General features: G+C 37.9%; 3 protein-coding genes across 3 annotated transcripts; all 3 read right to left on the minus strand.

The window, feature by feature from the left end:
* Positions 1 to 29: 29 nt before the first annotated feature.
* Positions 30 to 1,298, minus strand: LOC144647945 (adenosine receptor A3-like). The gene has a single exon (XM_078507616.1). The coding sequence runs from the start codon at positions 1,292 to 1,294 to the stop codon at positions 257 to 259; it is 1,038 nt and encodes a 345-aa protein (XP_078363742.1). The 5' UTR covers positions 1,295 to 1,298; the 3' UTR covers positions 30 to 256.
* A 1,471-nt stretch (positions 1,299 to 2,769) lies between these two features.
* LOC144647955 (adenosine receptor A3-like) lies at positions 2,770 to 4,085 on the minus strand. The gene has a single exon (XM_078507624.1). It carries the CDS (start codon positions 3,858 to 3,860, stop codon positions 2,898 to 2,900), a length of 963 nt encoding a protein of 320 aa, XP_078363750.1. The 5' UTR covers positions 3,861 to 4,085; the 3' UTR covers positions 2,770 to 2,897.
* Positions 4,086 to 10,186: 6,101 nt separating this feature from the next.
* LOC144647965 (adenosine receptor A3-like) lies at positions 10,187 to 12,108 on the minus strand. Its single transcript, XM_078507633.1, has one exon. It carries the CDS (start codon positions 11,285 to 11,287, stop codon positions 10,265 to 10,267), a length of 1,023 nt encoding a protein of 340 aa, XP_078363759.1. The 5' UTR covers positions 11,288 to 12,108; the 3' UTR covers positions 10,187 to 10,264.
* Between the last annotated feature and the right edge of the window lie 4,050 nt (positions 12,109 to 16,158).

The raw sequence follows: 16,158 nt of genomic DNA on the forward strand, positions 1-16,158 counted from the left end.
AGCGTATAGCATTAGAATCAGATTCGCTCCACAAAAGAGAACAAGCTACAACTCCAACACAGAATTTCTCTCGTTTCGGTTGATTGTAGTTTGATATCCATAACTTCTACATCTACGTACATCTACATTTAATTTAGTCGGTAAACTCGTTAGACATCACACCAACTTTCCTTAAAAATAGATTACAAATGTGAAGCTGAATAAAATAAAAATTAATGTGTGAAAATTTAAGAAGAATTACTTTAAGTCCTATTTTCTAGCTTTTAAACGCCAATTGTAGTTCAGTAGGATCAGTTTGTAATGTCAGTAGCCGTGTCACCGGCGTCAAAGCGGCAGCCATATTATTTCTTGTTTCTACTTTAATATCTCTTCTTTCCAGTATTTTGCATGTCGTTTTGATCGCAGCTTGCATCCTAAAACAGCAGGAAGCTAGTGCTTCTCTAAACTCAGGAATTCTTAATGCATATACAACTGGATTGACAAAAGAGTTCGAATAATTTAAAACGTTCGCCAGGTCATAAAATAGCCAAGGGAACTGCACATGATAGACATAGATTAAACAGTTTAAAATAATTAAAGGGAGCCACGACAACAAAGCAAGAACAGATACAAACAGCAAGGTCTTTGTTAAGCGTTTGTTTTGTGAGGCTCTGTTTTGATGCTGTGAAGCTACACTTCCATGTTGAAACTTTTTCCAAATGCCAATGTTACAACCGCAAATGGTGAATGTAAGAATCGTGGCAAATGGAATCGAAGCGTACATAGCAATTTTAACTGAAGTTAAGTACTGTAATACTGTCACAACTGCAGCTACAAATAAAGCTAGCGTCCACACCGTAAAAATAGCAAAGCGATATGTCCGTATTGATAGTGTTCGGTGAATAAATGGCCAATAAATAGCGAATAATCTCTCGCCAGATATAAAGGCCCCAGAAATTAAAGATGCGTCGAAGAAAATAGTGTCAACGACTGTGTAGAAAATTCGCAAAGGCCTCGACAATTCTCCTGTCCAAAGCTGAAAGTAAGCCCCGACATCGTAAATGTAAATTGGTAGAGACACAGTTCCTAACATCAGATCAGCAAACGCCATGTTAATGACTAGAAATAAACTTTTTTTGCGAAGCTGCTTGTAAAATGCAAAGAGAACAATAGTGAGCAAGTTTCCTACGACAATAAAGAAGGATGTCAATATGAAAGCGCTGCACCAGGCGATGCCTTCTGCCTTGGAAAGAACAATCATTGATGAACCAGTCGTATTCTCTAAGCTAGTGTTTTTTGCCAATGTGTGGTTCATTTTTGATTTTCAACTGAAAGATCAAAAAAATATGTGCAGAGCTGTTGTTATTTGGCGCAAGGAAAAGAGTTCTGCGACCACTTAGTTGAACTGCAGACCGCTCAAGTTGAACTTCAGGAAATGTTCTTTTATATAGTCAATCCAGGTGATCAATTATCACATTACATTATCTCATCATGTCATATTTGCCGACTGTTTTAATATTTTGTAGTAATAAGTACTCACATCATAGCCATTCTATTCATCACGACGCTCCTAAATAGTACTAAATAAAAACAATGTGAAATTGCTTAAATACAGCTGACGAAAAGCTCTCACTTTTGTCTTAAAATTACTGTAAAATCCAGATTGTAACGCCACGATACATGAGCAGATTTAGGGGGCGAGAAACGGGCCGTTTTCTCCCTCCCACCATTTTTACTTGGATTTGCTTTTTAAAATTTGCGTTTTTTGAGTGGATATTAAGAAATAAGGTTTGTGTTGAGGGTATGACACGAGGTCCCTTCTCGCTGAATTTTCTGGATCCGCCCGTGCTAGAACGTCGACAAAACCAGTTTCAGTTATGAAACTCGGAACTGATTACTCTGAGCGCGATTGAATTGTTAACGTGGCTTTACAATTCAATGATTACGTCATATATGATACGCCGTCCGTCTCGAAGCACCTTTTTTCTTCCACAAATTTGGTCGTTTATTAATATATAGCCATCTTATTCTTTTTGCTCAATTTTAACCTCAATTTAAAGATGAAAGGAAAATTAGAATATAAACGCCATAATTTTGGTAGAACATACTTTATTTCTGAGAGCTATAAAAGGCGAACGAAAAACAAGCCCATCGCAGCAGCTAATGGGAAAAACTTGTGATGTGCTGAGATGTGACAAGCGTATGTAAATATAATCATCAAAAAACTGTTTAACTACAAAATAAATTTTCAGAAGCATTGAGCGGGAATTCAAACAACACGCAAATAAATAATAAAAGTAAGAGAAGCATCTGTGTAGAATAATTCAAATATCATTTGAGCACAAGCAGATAAAAAAAAAAAACGTTTGAAACGGTGCTGCCCTGCATTACTTATAAAATAGCGAAAACTTCTTTATTAATCAACCAGCTGCAAACGGATTGAGTACTGAGTTATTTTTACTCACAGAGAAATTGTAAATGGACATTTTAAAGCAATTTTAATTTAAAGGCAAGGAGCATACGCTTCCAAATTTGCCGAGTACTTAACTTCAAGGTAATTTACACATTCAAACGTTTTAACTACAAGTGTTTACTATAAGACCTTAAAAGCCAGGAAATTTGTATATAAATATACACCACTAGCCACCGACAATAAAATCCAGTGCAAGTAGCATTCTGAGTAGGTTTATTTAGCTCATAACTGACCAAACTATCAATGCAAAATTGTCTAAAAAGTGTGATTTTTTGAATAATCTCCAGGAGTCAATGGGTTACATGTAAAGAGATTCGTTTCATCGAACAGTGCAAGCTACAACATCAGGACAAAGTTTCTGATGTCTCGGCTGATAACAAATTGGTATTCGTAACTTCCTGTTCAAACGCCATTTGTAGGTGACTTGGATCTGTTTGTAAAGTTCTCAGCTAGCCGTGTAGCCTGCGTGACAAGCAGTCGCGTTATATTTTCCTTCGCTACTTTCCTCGTTCATAGCCGCTTTGTTTCTGGGAGAGCACAAAGCCAGCGCTTGTTTAAACTCAGGAATTCTTAATGCGTACACAACTGGATTTACAAAAGAGTTGGAATAATTTACAACGTTCACCATAAAATAGAATATCCACGGTATCTGCACATGAAAGACAATGATTAGAAAGTTCATAATAATTAAAGGGAGCCACGACAGCAAAGCAAGAACAGATACAAGCAGCAAGGTCTTTGTTAAGCGTTTGTTTTGTGAGGCTCTGTTGTGCTGCTGTGAAGGGACACTGCCATGTTGGAATTTTCTCCAAATGCCAATGTTACAACCGCAAACAATTAATATTAGAAACAAGGCATATGCGTTCCAAGCATGCACAGCATGTTCTTGTGAAATAAAGCGATCTAATGCAGTCCATACAGCTGCCTTGAGGAGAGCAAGTGTCCACACCACAAAAATAACAATGCGGTATGCTCGCATTGATAGTGTCCGGTGCTTAAACGGCCAATATATGGCGTAAAATCTCTCGCCGGATATGAAAGCTGCAGAAATTAGCGAGGCCTGGGAGAAAACAGTGTCAACACTCATGTAGAAAATAGACAAAGACATCGTCCATCCTCCCGTCCATAGATGATAATAAGCCCCGACATCGTAAATGTAAATTGGTAGAGAAACAGTTCCTAACATCAGATCAGCAACCGCCATATTGATGACAAGAAATAAACTTTTCTTACGCAGCCCCTTGTTAGCTGCAAATAGAACAATTGTGAGCAAGTTTCCAACGACAATAAACACAGATGTCAAGATAAAAGCGCTGCACAATGCAATTCCCTCTGCTTTAGAAGGAACAGTCATTGATGATTCGGTCACATTCTTCAAGCTAGTGTTAGCTGCAGATATGTTATTCATTTTTGGCTTTAAACTCAGCAATGAAAAACGTTTAGTCTTTGATCTTACAAGGACCGTGTGGTTTTGTTGATGCGGGGGAACTCCTGTGTTGATTAGCAAAACAGATGAACGTCAATGCAAATTATTCAGTCCTTTCCTTTAATAGAAAACCAATCATCGCTGAATCTGAAGTGATTAATTCTCGTCTCTAGAGCCCTCATTAGAAAAACAAATAGGCCTGGGGAAAAAAATACTGTCTTCCACGGAAATGTTTGGACTCAGTTAATAAACAAAGAAGTTGAAAGCAAATGTTTACTCCATGTTTCTTTGTTTATGAATTTTAAAACAAGCATCTTATGTTTAGACAATGGAATAGGCCATTTCCGAGTTACCCTTTGCCTCCGTTTCGAAACGAGTCTACGTGCGAAACCATTCATATGAAAATGAGTTTCACCTACAGGTCCATTTTCATGCAAATCAAACTCATTTTCATTTGAATGGTTTCGCACGTAGACTCGTTTTGAAACAGAGGCAAAGGGTAACTCGGAAATGGCCTATTAAAATCCAAATTTTTTGATAGCCTAATTTCGATATATCTTAAAATTCAGCCTAAAACACTTCCAAATTCCAAATCCAATTCGACCTGGAATCATTGGGATCAAGAAGAGCCACCTAGTGGAAGATCCCACTGTAAATTCCCATTTATTTTTTATTTTATTTATAGACCTCAGTACAAGGCTCCGGGGAATGAACTGTAGAGTTTGTGGGGGTTTATTCCCCAGAGCCTCCTAGTGATGTCAATTGTTTAAGGCTGAATTAAATTATCGAAATAGAGCTATTTGCTTAAATCTACATAGCATTCTACTTAGATACTTCGGTGTAATTTTGGAAAACGAATACCTGAACTGTACCGGATTGCGAACAGGATATTAAATAAGCACCTGGGTGGAGAGAAGCACTATGAGAATAAAGTGTTTTGCCTAAGAATACAGTCAACGCAATGCCCCGGCCAAGGCTCCGACCCGGACAGCTCAATCCGGAGTCCGGCGCACTAACCATAAGGCTACCTCATTTCTCCTGATGATAAATGATGATAAATGGTGGAAATAAAAATGCTTTAATACTCCCCCACCCGCCGTCGAAATTTTAAAGGCTGAGTCAGTGGTATTCAGCTTTGTGCCTCTCGCGGCAGCAAATGGGGGAAATTTATAATGAAGTGTCAGTTGTCACAAATTGTGACAAGCATATGCAAACATACTTATCTTAAAACTGTAAGACTACCGGGAATAAATTGTGTAAGGCATTGAACGAGAATTGGCTTTTAACGACACGCACCACCGATGATAAAGGTAAGAGAGCCATCTATGTTCAGTAGAATAATTCAAGTGTCAAAACATTAAAAACGTTGCTGCTCTGTATGTTTTAAAATAGAGAAAAAACTCCTTTATGAATTAACCAGCTGCAAACTTATTAAGTTCTGAGTTATTTTGACTCACAGTGAAATTATAAATTGACATTGAAAATAAATTTTCGCGAATATGCTTCCCAAATTTTCAGGGCGCTTATCATCACGGGGGAAATAAAATGTGGTCTGAAATATCGTATGGTTTGTGCACTTTGGTTGGAAATACGGTATAATTTTTAGAATAAACTATTTTTATTATTTTATTATTTATCCCTTGAGAAGTACGATTTAAAAAGTGGGTATTTAGATGTTTACGCACACTCCAGTCCAAAGCAACTTCTGGTTAGGGTCTGTGTGAAATAGGGTAGGGAAAAACGTATACAGTCAACTCACGCCTTGCGGACACCGTAATGGACAAGTCGCTTGATTCAAAATCCAAAGGTTGAGAGCTCTGGGCATCCTTGCAAATTCTTGTGATTTTTGACAAGGTGCTAAAATAACAGGACCGTATAATATTAGAATCAGATTCGCTTCACAAAAGAAAGCAAGCTACAACATCAATACTAAATTTCTCTCGCCTCGGTTGATTGCAGTTTGGTGTCCATAACTCCTAGTTCAAAGTGAGTAAGGTGTTCAGTTTGTAATGATGGTAGCCGTGTCGCCGGCGTCAGCGGTAGTCATGTTATATCTTGTTTCTACTTTTCTCTTCTTTCCAGTATTTTGCAATCTGCTTTGATCGCAGCTTGCATCTTAAAACAGCACGAAGCCAGTGCTTCTCTAAACTCAGGAATTCTTAATGCATATACAACTGGATTGACAACAGAAGTTCGAATAATTTAAAATGTTCGCCAGGTCATAAAATAGCCAAGGGATCTGCACACGATAGACATAGATTAAACAGTTCAAAATAATTAAAGGAAGCCACGACAACAAAGCGAGAACAGATACAAACAGCAAGGTCTTTGTTAAACGTTTGTTTTGTCATGTGAGGCTCTGTTTTGATGCTGTGAAGGGACAATTCCGTGTTGAAACGTTTTCCAAATGCCGATGTTACAACCTAAAATGGTGAATGTAAGAATTGTGGCAAATGGAATTGAAGCATACATGGCAATTTTAACTGAAGTTAAGTACTATAATACCAGTAATACCGTCACAACTGCAGCTACAAATAAAGCTAAGGCCAACACCGTAAAAATAACAAAGCGATATGTATAGTTTTCGTATTGATAGTTTTCGGTGAATAAGTGGCCAATAAATAGCGAATAATCTCTCGCCAGATATAAAGGCCCCAGAAATTAAAGATGCGTTGAAGAAAATAATGTCAACGACTGACTGTGTAGAAAATACGCAGAGACCTGGACCATCCTCCTGTCCAAAGCTAAAAGTTAGACCCGACATCAAAAATGTAAATAGGTAGAGAGAGACTTCCTAACTTTAGATCAGCAAGCGCCATGTTGATGACTAGAAATAAACTTTTCTTGCGAAGTTTCTTGTTCAGTGCAAAGTGAACAATTGTGAGCAAGTTTCCTATGACAATAAAAATAGATGTCAACAGGAAAGCGCTGCACCAGGCGATTCCTTCTGCCTTGGAAAGAACAATCATTGCTGAACCAGTCGTATTCTCTAAGCCAGTGTTTGCTGCCAATGTGTGGTTCATTTTTGGTTTTAAACTGAAATATGATCTGTGCTCCAGGCGACTTTGTTAAACTGCAGACAGCCCAATTGCTGATGACTGACAAGAATAACGCGTTTTTGTTTATTTTGTCGATTTTGTCCAGTTTCTTGCCAGGGAAAAATTTGTCGGCGGTGCGTTTGAAGATTTGTCTGCTTCGGTCAAAATTTGTAAGGTTGCGACGAACCATCCGCACTTGACCGTGTTTCTAAATAAAGATTATCCATCCATCCATCCATCCATCCATCCATCCATCCATCCATCCATCCTTGAAAAAACAATTTTCGGTATCTCTAAGAGCTATAAAAGGTGAAGGAAAAACAAGCCCATCGAACAGCTAATTTGATGTACTGATAGGTGACAAATTGTGACAAACGTAAGTAAATATACTCATCAAAAAGCTTTTAAACTACGGAATAAATTTTCCAAAGCATTGAGCGGGAATTCGCAAATTAAAACAACACGCAAATAAATAATAAAAGTAAGAGAATCATCTATGTAGAATCATTCAAGTGATATTGGCAAACAAAACCCTTTTGCAAATAAAAAACGTTAGAAACGGTGCTGTCTGTATAAGGTATAAAATAGCGATAAAACATTCCTTTATAAATCAACCAGCTGCAACCAGCGGATTGAGAACTGAGTTTTGTTTACTCACGGTGAAATCGTAAATGGACATTTTAAAGCATTTTTAAGAATACGCTTCCACATTTTGCTAAGTGCTAATCTTCAAGGGAATTTGAACAAAAGTTTTAACTACAAGAGCTTATAAGCCAGCAACTTAATGCCGAAATGAGCTTCAAAATGGCGCCTGATGTTTCGATTGCCATTTTGACTTTATATATATACCGTATTTTCTCGATTAAACGCCGGGCCCCGAATAAACGCCGGGTCTCCAAGGTAGAGTGGTAACTAAGCCTTTTAGGCATTTATTTGAGGTGATGCTTTAGGTATGATGGCAAGATACATTCATTTCATAAATAATGACTACAAACCCTTGTTTAATAAGAAGTTTGCTCAAATAAACTGCACAATTCAAATAAACGCCGGATACACGAAGCCAAGTTTGAAGTCAAGTTTGAAGTTTGATGCCGGGGCGTTTAATTGAGAAAATACGGTAATATTTTATCGACGGTCGGTGTGATATGCAACGCCCGTCTACCGGCGTCAAAAATTTGTCACGAAACTGATTGTATTTTTATTCTGTATGCGTAAAGAACAACTTAACTTTTCTAATGAATGCTGCATCAACTACCGTGGTGGACAAGATGGTTTAAACTTTGCTTTTGTCAGTGGTAAGCCAATGATTAATGATTCCAGAATTGCAAATTTGATTTCATTCTTTGCTTCAGTATTGCATTGTTGAATTGAATATTGCAATGTTCAAACGGCGACTCGATTCAAAACTCGAATGTTCATTTCATTCATGCGACAGACACGTGAGAATTTGAAAATGTTCCCCAATTTGCAAAAAATGGGTCGACGACATGTTTCCCACTTTTTCTTCTGCCAGTAGTATTTTTGTGCCTTTTCAGTGTACCAAAATGTCTCGCCTCTCTTTTGGTATTCTCATAGGGTTGAAATAAAGAACGTGAAGAAGAAAATGAAGAGAAAACACGATGCGTGACATTTGACGGTTGAATAGTTTAGGCAATGCGTGATGCGTGAAGGCACAAAACAATCCAATCAACATTCAAGTTTTGAATTGAGTCGCCGTTTGACCATTGCAATATTCAATTTAAGAATGGAATATTGAAGCAAAGAATCAAATCAAATTTGCAATAATGGAATCATTAATCCACCCTTGACAGGAACGCTTGAGGTGTTTTGACTGTAACAAGCGATTGGACAACGAGGAGAATCGTCCAAAAAAGAGCAGCGCTGGAGTATACGAGCTGAGTACATAGCTGTTTAAATTGAGGAGAAAACAGCAAGAAATGGAAAAGATGTAAAGAAAGAAGATTTTAGTTTTTATCATTTATCTTGTAATATTATTTCTCGTTATAAGTTTTTTAAAACAAAGCGACTCTGTAGCCTTGTTAATATAATATCAGGTTGACAATGATGTGAATAAACATCAAAATATTCCGTATTTTTATTTGTCACGGTATGTTAATTTTTAGGTTATGCGTTGTCCTTTATTTTTAACGACTGTCTAGCTCTGTCTCCTGGATATCTTACTTACATTGTAACACAACTAATGAATTCTAAGCCTGTCCTATCGATATTTGATCAACCAAAAGCCTCTTCGAGTATTCAACGGAATAACCATCCTTCGGAAAAGCCTGAAAACGTGGAAAGTATTGTCTGCTGCTTCAACAAATGGACTAAAATGGGGCGGCTGATAAAACGACTTATAATAATTAGCGATACACTTTAAATATAGTGACCAAACGTAAAATTTTATAAAGAACTGACGGTTGTCTATTCTACTTAACTTTAAAACTGTAAAATAAATTTTCCCAAGAAGTTGGCAATTTAAGAGGAGCTCATAGCCGACATCGATCGAAGAAAAAGGTGAAAAAAAATCAAGTTAACCAGCTGCAAGCTGATTGAGCACTGAAATATTTTTGCTCAAAGGAAACGTACAGCTCGATACCTCAAAGAACGTTTTGGCAAGCCTGTAACTGTTTTGGAACAGGGTGATAAGTACCCAAATAAACATCCAAATATGGCCTCGTGTGTACATGTCCGTACTGACAATAAATGGTAGAAAAACTAAACAATGATACTAATATCACAACCATGTTTTGGGGTTTGCTGCAGCGACCGTCAGCACTGTACTTCTCGTAGATTTGTCACAGAACTGATTCCAATTCGGAAAAACAAAACGTTTTTTAATGCGGAGTACCGCAGCTAAACTGAGGATCCAAAAACATTCATAGGAGAATCGTTAGCAAAAGCAAAAAGACCAAAAACAGTGCTCGACTACGCGAAATAACGCCAAAAATATACGAGTAAAACAAAGAAACCATTTTCAACCATTCATTTTTTTAATATTGTCTTCTTTAATCTATTAACATTTGCTTAAATCATGTATATTTTGATCAACTTGGTAATGGATAATGTAGATAGTCCTCCATGAAGCTACAGTTTCTTGACATTTTTGCTCTGTGTGTAGAGGCCGACCAATGTTTAGTTCACGGACTAGAAACTCAGACTCTAAGTCAGTATAGCTTCGTGTTAAACTCTTTCGCAAGAAATTATTCTTTTAAACAGCATCTAAAATGAATGAGAATAAAATTTATGTACAGATCTAAGACAGAAAAAGTGTTTTCGCCTTACAGACCCAGTTCAGGATGCAACCGTGAACATTATGCAATTCAGCGTTTCTCTCGTCTCTGTTGATTACAGTTTGGTAACCATAACTTCCTGTTTAAACGCCAAGTTAATGTGTCTGGGATCTGTTCGTAATGTTCGTAGCTGTGTCGCCGGCGTTACAGCAACAATACCGTTTTTTCTTCTTTCAACACCTTTGTCGTTCATCGCCGCTCCCCTTTCAAGACAGCACAAAGCCAGCGCCTGTTTAAACTCAGGAATTCTTAATGCATACACAATTGGGTTTACATAAGAGTTGGAATAATTTAATATGGTGGCAATGTAAAAATACTTCCGTGGTACGGGAACATCTAAAAGAAAGTCTACTAAAGCATTTACAATAATTATAGGGAGCCACGACAGCAAAGCAAGAACAGATACAAACATCAAGGTGTTTGTTAAGCGTTTGTTCTGTAAGGCTCTGTTTTCCTGCTGTGAAGGGACTCTTCCGTTTTTGAACTTTCTCCAAATGCCGATGTTGCAACCGCATATGATGAATGTTAAAGTCAAGCCGAATGATATCCAAACAGGGTAATAATGTTTAGACGAAAGCAGGAAACTCAAACTAGTTTCAATGATAGCTAGGATCCACGTCGTCAACATAACAATGCGGTATGCTCGTATTGATAGTGTTCGATGCCTAAACGGCCAATATACGGCGTAAAATCTCTCGCCAGATATGAATGCCGCAGAAGTTAACGTAGCTGTTATCGAAACGCTGTCAACGATACCGAAGAAATAGTCCAAATGCATGCTCATACTTACTGTCCATAGCTGAAAATTCAACCCGAGATACCAGATGTAGAAAGGAATAGACAGTGCTCCCAGCATCAGATCGGCAAAAGCCATGTTGATGACTAGAAAGAAACTTTTCTTACGAAGCGTCTTGTTAAGTACAAAGAGAATAATGGTGAGCAAGTTTCCTACGACAATAAACAAACTTGTCAAGATAAAAGCGCTGCACCACGCGATACCTTCTGCCTTGGAAGGAACAGTCATTGATGAATCAGTCGCATTCTCCAAGCTGATGTTGGCCACTGACGTGTTGTTCATTTTTGAGATTTTACTGGCAGAAGAAAACGTTTACTCTTTGTAGTTTCGTTGATGTAAACCAATTCAAACTTCGGTTTTGACTGGCAAGAAGAAAAGCAAGTCGCAGTAATTTATATAGCTTTTTCGCCTTCGTAAGATAATCATCGCTGACTAAGACAGCTTGACGTAACCTGCCAAACGGCTGTTTAAATTAGAAATTAAAAGGTGTTTGCTACAGTTTTTGTATAAAAAAAGTTTGATGAATGTTTTTATGTTTTATGTAATGATGGAATTACACCACATTTTGCAGTTTAATTTACCATTTACTTGAAGCTATTAGTAGAGGGATTGCCATTGCCAGTTTTAATTCAGTGATGAAGATGACTTCTCCGAGACGTACCTCATTTATCGTGGGATGTGTCTAATGAGGTAAATGCTGTGTAAATATTTATTTTTTAAAAGCATGAAGTTTCCCGAAAATTAAACAGGAAGTTTATAAGAGAACGCGTAAATATGCGTGGAGAACATTATCTTGTTTATCCAGAAGCACGTCATATAAAACTATGCAGGTTTTTCCTCTGTCGGAAGGCCAATCATCGCTGATCAACCCATGAAATCTTTAATTAACTCGTCTTTTAAAATTGGTTAAATTGACATCTATGACAAGTTCTTGCCTGCGGACGCGATGTGAATAAAAATTGTGTTTAGTAACTTTATCAGTATCCGCATGCAAACTTTACAACGGAACTTCTTTGGACGTTGAACAGGAAGTCACTTAAAACTAGAACTGCAGTCATCGAGAAGAAAAGTAACTGTACGAGCTAATATGGAATTTATTTCATACAAACCCCTTTTGCAGACAAAGATTCATAGCCAACTGGTTGCAGCCCTTGACTGGTTATAAAAGAGCGAAATAAATACCCATTTAGTAAAACAACAACTTAACCATCTGAAAACTGATCGAATATAAAGTAATTTTTGCTCATTGGAAGCGATAGTGCGATACCTGAAGAAAATTATCGGGGATATGCGCCTTTTTTTTTCTTGGGCGATAATATAAAAATCTTCGGAGTAATTTGAGTTAAAGGTTATGGAAGGTGTTTTAGTGAGCCAGAAGAATAAATGTTTGAATAGCGGATGTCCATACAATACCCTCAGTTAATTAACAACTATTCATCGAAGAGGAGGTGGCTAGTGGTGGAAATGGAATATCCACCACTAGCCACCGACACTACAAACAACAACAACAACAATTGAGCTATATTTGCATGACCACAAAACATTACAGTATTGCAAAAGCATAAGGTGATATATAATAGTAATAATTACAATAAAAAGTCATTAAACAAAACTAATCAAATAATCAGTGATCAAGAATTTGATAATAATTTGTCTCTCAATTCAATACAGGACGATATAAACTGCACTAGTTGCATATTAATATAATAGTCAGTGGAGTTCATTAATTGCACAATCAAGGTTGAAATTGATAACTGCTTGGGATTCGAAATTATATGATCTATTTTATTGAAAAAGATGTCTCTAATTGATGAATATCTTGGACAATGAAATAGAAAATGGGTTTCATCTTCAACATTATGCCCACAAATAGTGCAAAGTCTGTCACTTCTGGAGATATTGATATATCTTCCTGTTTCAATCAGGAGTTTGTGATTACTTATTCTGAGTTTCACAAGCGTTTTTCGATTAGGAATTTTTCTAGTCAAATCTAAATAGGGTGAAGGTGTATAACTGTCTTTAAAAGTATTACAAAATTCTAGTTTTTGCGAATTACAAAGGGAATGTTTCCAATAAGCGACATATTTCTTTTTCATTTGATCTACAAGGTACGTTATGTTAGTGTCATCTTAAGTGTCATGATTAAAGTTAAAGGAAATGTCATAATAATTGAGGATCTTTATAAGATTGGAATAAAAACTATTTTTACCATTACAATGAAGATCTATTGACATTATCAGTGATTGCACGGCGAGGGAGTTTTGATCTTTATTTTGAAGATAACTTTTGTTCTTAAGAATTCGTTTATTTATATCAAAGGTTAAAGAGAATCGACCCATTTCAGCCCGGCATACAATATTAGATGCCTTGTTATTAACTTGTAAGTTGCGTTTGCAAAATTGTAAGTGACTTTTTTTAATTGGTGAAGTGTCCCAAGACTTGAAATTTGACTTAGCAAAGACACCCCAGGCTTCGCTATTATAAGTCAAAATATACTCAAACAGTGAGATAATATAGCCCAAAAGGATGACTTTTGACTAGTTTATCACGTTAACGAGTACAGTTTTCGCGCGGGAGTTGCTCGGAGGTGAATAGTTAACAATTATTCCACGAGCGCCCGTTGGATATAAGGTGGTAGGATCTCACTTCCAACAAGCGCGAGTGGAATAATTTTTTATTAAAAACGCCCAAAGAATTGCAATATTTGAGCTCCCCAGCTGTTTTCGTTGACGGGTATCGGCTACCATTTTTGTGGTCAATGGTATATGAGCTCATATACCACTGCCTTTAAAAAAAAAACATGCTCTCGTTACTCTGAACACCCCTCCCCCTTTCCAAGTTGATGCTTTAAGGTTCGAATGTAATCGTGATATTCAGACATCATCAGTTGAAGGAGGAGGGAGGTGTGGGGACACAAGATATCAATGTGTTTAACTCCTTTTGGAAGCGGTTGTATCTCGGTCTCGGTGACACATATTATATTGGTTTCTATGTAATCACTTACGATCGGTAGTTCTTGAGAGGATGTCTTGGCAATACGAAAGCCGGACATGTATCGAATACCTGTCTGCTCAATGTCTATTATATTCACCTTCATAGCACGAAATATGAATCCAGAGATTGTAGTGCCTTCACCGGTACAGCAAGTTAAACAACATTACAAGTGAGTCCCGATAACTCGAACCCTCGACAACTCGAATCTCCCGCTTACTCGAACCTTTTTCGATTTCCCTCCTGGTCATTTTCTTACCAATTTTACCCTTGATAACTCGTTTCCCCGATAATTCGAACCTCTTGAAGCTTTGAGTTATTGAAATTCAACTGTTGTTTTAAAAATAATCTGTTGTGCTACATTGACGGGGAAGAGAAAGGCTTGATTATCAATGTAAAGAAAATTAAGGTATGTCGCCTTGGCGAATTTCGAAAGCCGACGTTTCGATTGTTATCTCTTCTTTATTAAAACCGGAAACCAAAGCGATCAGTCGTCAGCAATCGCATCGTATCGCATCGCATCGCAGTGTATGTAAGGAGAGAACAACATAAACAATAGCTTTTCAAATGGGATGCAATTTTTTGGGAAAGCGTCTCTGATATACAGTCAACTCTCTGTTAACGGACACCTCGAGCTCTATAAGACGGACACCTCCATTGGACGGACACCTGGTGTTGGTCCCTGCCGTTTTTCAGTCATTTCACTGTAACAAAACTCTCTGTAAAACGGACACCTCTCTAAGACGGACAACGGACACTTTGAAACCGCCAACGCACACGCACAAAAAATTATTTTCTTAGTGAATAATACTTCAAAACTTGGTATCGACATATAGCATATTAAGTCAGCGCCTTTAGAATACCAAACTTATCAAAAACAATCCGCTATAACGTGTTACTTCTCTGCGTAAGTGTATGGGCACCAAAGAGGTAGTTTTCTACTTATAGTACAGTGGAACCCCAATATAACGATCTTCGATATAACGATATTCCCGATATAACGATGAATATGTTATGTCCCGGCAATAGTAAAATGTATGGGACGGAACCCCGATATAACGATTCCTCGATATAACGATATAATGTTACTGCCCCCTTGGCTCATCGTTATATCGGGGTTCCACTGTATAACCGTTTGTAATAAACAAACGAGTTGAATTTCGATATTATTTTTGCTTCACTTTATAGGTTTTGCTAAAGTAAGCGACTTAAAACAGACGTGCATTCGTTGTGCATAGCCTTTTAGCTTTATCATCTCAAAATTTCTGGTGTCACGTTACCTCGACTCTCTTAAAGGCGGACACCTCTCTAAGACGGACAGTTGAGGCCGGTCCCGACGGTGTTCGTCTTAGAGAGAGTTGACTGTTAATTGTAATTAATGTACATTTTGTAACAAAAGGATGACGTTGCATTATTAAATACAGTTTAAAGTTGGGACGTGCGGTGGCCTAATCGTTAGTGCGCTGGACTTCGTATCGAGCGGTCCGGGTTCGAGGCCTGGCCGGGGTCATTGTGTTGCGTTCTTGGGCAAGGCACTTAACTCTCATAGTGCCCCTCTCCACCCAGGTGTGTAAATGGGTACCGGCGATTGACTAGCATCCAAATCAGGGGGGAGTAGAAATACTCCTAGCCGCTTAATGCTACAGAAACCGGGATAAGTCCGGCAAATATATATGGGCCACTTGGCTCGAGGCTTCCTTAAAGGTCGAATTATGTTAAACACAATGTAGAATTTATTACTTCTCCTTCCTGGTCGCCACAATCTGCGTTGAGCCAAGTGTCTCACACCACCAAAGCTTATCACAGTTTCAGTACCTTGTGGTATTAAGCGGCTAGGATACCTGGAATGCTAGTCCATCGCAATATTGGTCCCGCCCCTCCTCCCTCGGTACCCATTTATTCACACGAGCAGAGAGCACGAGAGGCACTATGAAAGTAAACTGTTTTGCTCAAGAATACAACACAATGACCCCGGCCAAGGTTCGAGCCAGGACCGCTCGATCAGGGGTCCAGCGCACTAACCATTAGTCCACCGATTCTATTACAGTTGGTCTCATACATTTCTTTTAATTTTAGTTTAAGAGTATTTGTTGTTGAATGAAGACAATATCCGTTGTGTACATACAGATTAATATAGCAATTGTCTTTATTCTCGTCAAATG

The sequence above is a fragment of the Oculina patagonica genome, chromosome 1, assembly GCF_052425735.1.
Source record: "Oculina patagonica isolate OP01 chromosome 1, crgOcupat, whole genome shotgun sequence".
NCBI classification, from domain to species: domain Eukaryota; kingdom Metazoa; phylum Cnidaria; class Anthozoa; order Scleractinia; family Oculinidae; genus Oculina; species Oculina patagonica.

What these genes read in the sequence shown, in the direction of transcription:
- LOC144647945 (XM_078507616.1), bottom strand. Translation starts at nt 1,294, where the DNA reads ATGAACCACACATTGGCAAAAAACACTAGCTTAGAGAATACGACTGGT.
- LOC144647965 (XM_078507633.1), bottom strand. Translation starts at nt 11,287, where the DNA reads ATGAACAACACGTCAGTGGCCAACATCAGCTTGGAGAATGCGACTGAT.
- LOC144647955 (XM_078507624.1), bottom strand. Translation starts at nt 3,860, where the DNA reads ATGAATAACATATCTGCAGCTAACACTAGCTTGAAGAATGTGACCGAA.